This window comes from Diceros bicornis, chromosome 14, assembly GCF_020826845.1.
Source record: "Diceros bicornis minor isolate mBicDic1 chromosome 14, mDicBic1.mat.cur, whole genome shotgun sequence".
Lineage (NCBI taxonomy): Eukaryota > Metazoa > Chordata > Mammalia > Perissodactyla > Rhinocerotidae > Diceros > Diceros bicornis.
In genome coordinates, this window is record NC_080753.1 from 36,953,278 (window position 1) to 36,958,792 (window position 5,515).

The 5,515-nt window shown below is 35.4% G+C and overlaps 1 protein-coding gene across 1 annotated transcript; it reads left to right on the forward strand.

Moving 5' to 3' along the window:
• Positions 1-1,436: 1,436 nt before the first annotated feature.
• On the forward strand, positions 1,437-2,390 carry LOC131413947 (olfactory receptor 5V1-like). The gene has a single exon (XM_058554953.1). The coding sequence runs from the start codon at positions 1,437-1,439 to the stop codon at positions 2,388-2,390; it is 954 nt and encodes a 317-aa protein (XP_058410936.1).
• Positions 2,391-5,515: the final 3,125 nt, after the last annotated feature.

The window sequence follows — 5,515 nt, forward strand, 5'->3', positions numbered from 1 at the left end:
TCTTTGGCATCAATAACTTAGCAACAAAGTTAGCAGATATTGTGATGAAAATGTTGGTAAGATGAACTGTTACTGTAGTGAAGTGACTAAGATTGGTTGGTCAAGGCACCAAGTCTGGTTCCTCTTAGTCTTCATGATTGAGCGGAGACATGTCAGGAAAACCTGGAAATCTCAGAATTAAGAGCAAGAAGATAAAACGGCAGAGGAATATGTGGCTAATACCCCATTACACCAAGTGTAATATTGCTGTATGTAAAACTGTTTCACACAGTTACATGGAAGAGAGGAGAGAATAGAGGGTGTGGGTGGGAGTAAGAAGGAAGAAAGGAGGGAATGGGGGAGGGAGGGAAGGAGAGAATTTGGGAAGATTTTCCAAAAACAGTCTCCAATATATACACTTCTGAAGACAAAATAAAGCATGCTTTTAAATAAAGTTGACAAATAGAAGGAATACATGCTGTCAACATCATTTCATTGATTCATTGTTGAAATTGCTAAAGATAAGGACACATTTTTCTTGGAGTTAGGATATACCCTGCCAAGCAGTCCTCAGCAATAAAACTGACATGGAAGATGAGACCCGTTTGCTATTCTAGGTACAAAAAAGATCTGGAGATATGGACTTAGACATAGCTAAGTTTAGTATCTCTCTAGTGCTTACTAGCTGTGTGATATGAGGTATATTACTTAACCTCTCTGAACTTTAAAAACATCTGCAAAATGAGAATAATAACACCCATTGTGAAGAACTGTGGTAAATATGAAAGGTCAAAAACTATGTGATATAGCTTACCACAATGTATAACATCTAAAAAGCTAATACGTTTCACTTAATCTAACAAATTCTCTGTTCTTAGAAGAGGTCACAATACCCAGGATCCTTGTCTATTACCTGTTTCTCCCAGTCTCAGATATGAACTGAAGGGTATGTGTCTCAGGACATCCTAACAATCTCCTCATTTTGTCGGCCTAAAAAAAGAGACAGCTCTCAAGGATGGAAAGGGAGAGAAGGAATGACTTTAAAGAAGCTAAGGATGCCCAGAGATTCTTCTACAAACTGCATTCTGCAAAACATATTCACACATCACCAAGAAAATGTGGGTGGATCTGACCCAGCCATTATTAACAGAGGACTCTTAAGGTGTATGGTGCCCTTCTGTGATTTTCTAATTAAATACAATCTGTACTGTATATTTTAGAGATTTTATTTACAAGTGAAACATTGGAGGTACTTACATCTGTGTTTGGTGATAGATATGAGCTATGATTTGTGAAGAAATGCTGCTCCTCTGGGTTGGAATCTGACATAGATGGTGATGATTTTTATTTGTAATGCTTTTGTTTTCTTGTTTTGTAGACCACTGCTTCTGGAGCATACGATTATTGTAATCTGTAAATCTCTTTGCCCAGTTTCCCAAAGGAAACCAGATAACTTCATGGAAGGAAAGAATCAAACAGCTCTGTCTGAATTCATCATTTTGGGATTCTCCAGCCTAAATGAATTGCAGTTTTTACTATTCACCATCTTCTTTCTGACTTATATCTGTACTTTGGGAGGAAATATATTCATTATCTTGCTGATTGTGGCTGATCCACATCTACACACACCCATGTATCATTTTCTAGGGAATTTGGCCTTTCTTGACATCTGTTACACCACCACCAATGTCCCCCAGATGACGGCTCATCTTCTATCAGAGAAGAAAAGCATTTCCTATGGGGGCTGTGTGGCTCAACTTTTTGCATTCATATTCTTTGTAGGATCAGAGTGTCTTCTCCTGGCAGCAATGGCATATGATCGTTACATTGCAAGCTGTAAGCCCCTAAGGTATTCAGTTATTATGAACAAGACTCTGTATAGCCAATTATCAGCCTCATGCTGGACTGGTGGTTTCCTCAACTCAGTGGTGCACACAGTACTGACATTCCGCCTGCCCTTCTGTGGCAACAACCAGATTAATTATTTCTTCTGTGACATCCCCCCTTTGCTGATCTTGTCTTGTGGGGACACTTCTGTCAATGAACTGGCATTGCTCTCCATTGGAGTCTTCATTGGTTGGATTCCTTTTCTGTGTATTGTCCTTTCCTACCTTTACATAATCTCCTCCATCTTGAGGATCCACTCCTCAGAGGGGAGATGCAAAGCCTTTTCTACCTGTGCCTCCCACCTGATCATTGTCCTTCTCTATTATGGCAGTGCCATTTTCACATATGTACGGCCACTCTCCGCTTACTCATTGGAGAAAGACAGGCTAATCTCAGTATTATATAGTGTTGTTACCCCCATGCTAAACCCTATAATTTACACATTGAGGAATAAGGACATCAAAGAAGCTGTGAAAGCTGTGAGGAACAAGTGGCAGCCACCAGTTCTCTCTTTTGATATGTAATTTTTACTTATCTGTGGTCTATAATCTTATATTAGAAAATTAACTTTTTTACCACTCAGCTATTGCTAGTGAAACTCAATTTATAAGTTGATTGCAATGTTGGGACAGATATTGAACAGTAGGCGTACTGAACCCTAAGTGTATATATTCTTGAGCTTTTGTTAGTCCTGTGCAAGAGACATTGATCATACTCTTTTTAGATATTTTCTTCTTATTGATACTGTCCATTCATGAATCCTCCAACCAAAAGACATTGCCCCTCTTTCATGCAATGTGTTTGATGGATATCATCTCTTTATACTTTCCTTCCTTCTTTATATTACTCCCTATACATTGAGGAACATGAAAGACTTTTTCCTTATGCTCCTCATATATGTTTATTATACTTCTTATTATTTAAGTCATGCTTTTGGCTTTTCTTTCCTCACTATGTTCTTTTTAATAGAGCATCATCACCAATAGGCTAAGTTCACATTATGCTGATTTTGACAGAGCTATATGAATCATGATGAAACGATATTTTATCCCCACATCTCTTGGCAATTAGTTTCAGTTTTGTCACATGCCGCATGATTCAATGCCAATTTATCTTCACATTGTAAAGAATAATCATAGTTTCTCAATTTCAGTTTATATTCCTTACTCTGTGCAAAAGTTGGAACATCCTAAAGGAATTTTTCCAGAAATAAGTCCACTTGACAGATTACTATCTTTTAGGGTATCTTAAATTTAGGAAATCTTTTTCTAAAAATTTTAAACGCAGAATCAGAGAAGAATGTACAGAAAAGTAACTAAGTTTTTTGGGGGGTAATAAAAATTCTTTGTTGCATGGTAACTAAATTTAGAAAAGGGAGTAGGAATTACAGATATTAAAAGCAAAGGTACTAAATTACTGCTTTTTATATGTTATTACCATGTAAGGAAAAAATATGAAGATAAGACAAATGGGCAAGAAGACAAAGTGGTAGAAGAGAGAAAGAAATATAGAAAAGGGAGAGAAAATTTGAAAGATAAGAAAAGAAGCTTAGAGATGCAAATAAAGGAAAATAACACAGAATATAATAATGTAAGAGATTGAAAGACAGATAAAAAAGAAAAGGTTTATAGATGGAGGAGACAAGCTATGTAACATCTTCCGTCCCAGTTCTCTTAGGATATTCTCCTTCTCAGACCTATGAGTGCCTCTCTAGCGTAAGTCTTAATTTTTTTTTCATTTCTGTTCTTTTGCCATAGTGTTCTAATGGAGTGCCTTGTCTTTATTTCCCTACTGCTCTAATGTACCCTGCACATCACTTTAGTGTTAACTTTCCTTAAATAGTGCTGTGTACAGTCTCCTGTCTTGTGTTCAAAAAGACCTCTGCTGGTTTCCATATTCTCCACCTAACTATAATTATTTGTAATCAGTGTATTCAGTGTGCTAAGTACTGCCTATCTTGTAATCTTGTCTACTTTAGAAACACTAAATAATCCTTCCCCATATAGGGCTTGATTTTTTCTTGACTCCAAGCCATTACTATGGCCATTCTCTTAATTTGGAATTCATATTCCCACAATTTTTTCATCAAAATTCTCTCCATTCTTTATAGTCTCATTCAAAATCTACTTTCTCTCCTCATCATTCCAACTAGAAGTGTTTTATCTTCCTTCTTAAGTTACATGGCACTACCTAAAATTGTGTTCAGGAGAGTTCCTTGACTACTGTATTCAAAATTACATCTTCTCAAGGGCCCAAGTAACTCTCGATAACCCCACTGTATTTTTCCTTTAATAGCACTTATAGAAATTACTATTATCTGATTTATGTATCCTATTCACCTCTTTATCTTTAGGGCCTAGAACGATTACTGGCTTATGGTAGGTGCTAAATAATTATTATTGAAAAAATATATGAATGTACCAGACTACCATGACATTTAACATTCTTTAGTATTTGTGCATGAAAATATTTGCTTTCTTATTACTTTTTATGCTTCTAATGAAGACACATATTGTAGGAAGTGTACGTCTTTGTATTCCCCATATCCCCTAGTGTGATGTTTTATTCACTGCAGGATATCATTCTAGGATATTATGTTTGTGGAATAGATGAATGAAGTAGAGAGAGTGGAGAGTGTGATTTAGTTGGTTATAAAGTTTTTTAAGTTTAAGTAAACTTCTGTAGTCACAATTGCTCATTACTTGAGCAACTACTAACAATTTTAGTCTTTTTGTGTCAGCATGTATTTCTCATCAAATATTTCAAAAGCGGGAAACAGCCAAGGTTCATTCTTTGACTATATGCTCTTCTATCTCAATGTGGTCTATCTCTTTCATTTTCTTTCTTTCTTTCCTTGTTTTTTATTTATCTCAATAACACCTTTATTTTTTAACTTTCTTTTTTATCTATTATTAAAAAATTTTTATTGCAGTAAGAACATTTAACATGAGACCTACCCTCTTAAATGTTTAAGTGCACAATACAGTATAGGAAATTATTGTTCAAAAGGTATGATGTTTCAGTTATGCAAAATGATATGAAGATCTGCTATACAACATGGTTCCTATACTTAACATTACTTCTATGCATTAAATATTAACCCTATGCCACTGACTCTCACTTCGTACATGTACAGCATTTATTTCTATCCTAAATTCAGTCAAGTCTCAGAAGCCCAAATGTTGTTTTAACCCAAATTCATCATCCTTTTGTCAAAATAAATTTCTGTATTTTTTTAAATCAATGGCACCATAATTGTCACATCCTATTTCTATCTTATTAGTTTTTTTTTCCCTTCCTGATGTGCTTCCTGTGATTAGTTCAGAGCTCTGAACAAAGACAGCATTTTGTTAAAGCTGTAGCTGTTAACTTTCAATATACTAAAGAAAATAAGTAAAGTAATATTAAAAAGAATAAAAATAAAATACACATAATAAAATCTAGGGAAATGAATTTCAAAACAAACATGCCAGCATACAACTAGAGAGGTTCACAGACAATTTGAGTTGTTGCTTCTCATAACAGAATAGGAAGGACAGTAAGAACTATGGAGAGTAAGAATGAAGACAGAGGAGAGCCAATAATAATGATGTTAAACACCTGAGAAACTGGGAGCACCTAAAACATGGAGCTCAGGTGCAGGGACTCA

Bases quoted from the DNA above. Each gene is read 5' to 3' on its own strand.
- LOC131413947 (XM_058554953.1), top strand. From the start codon at position 1,437: ATGGAAGGAAAGAATCAAACAGCTCTGTCTGAATTCATCATTTTGGGA.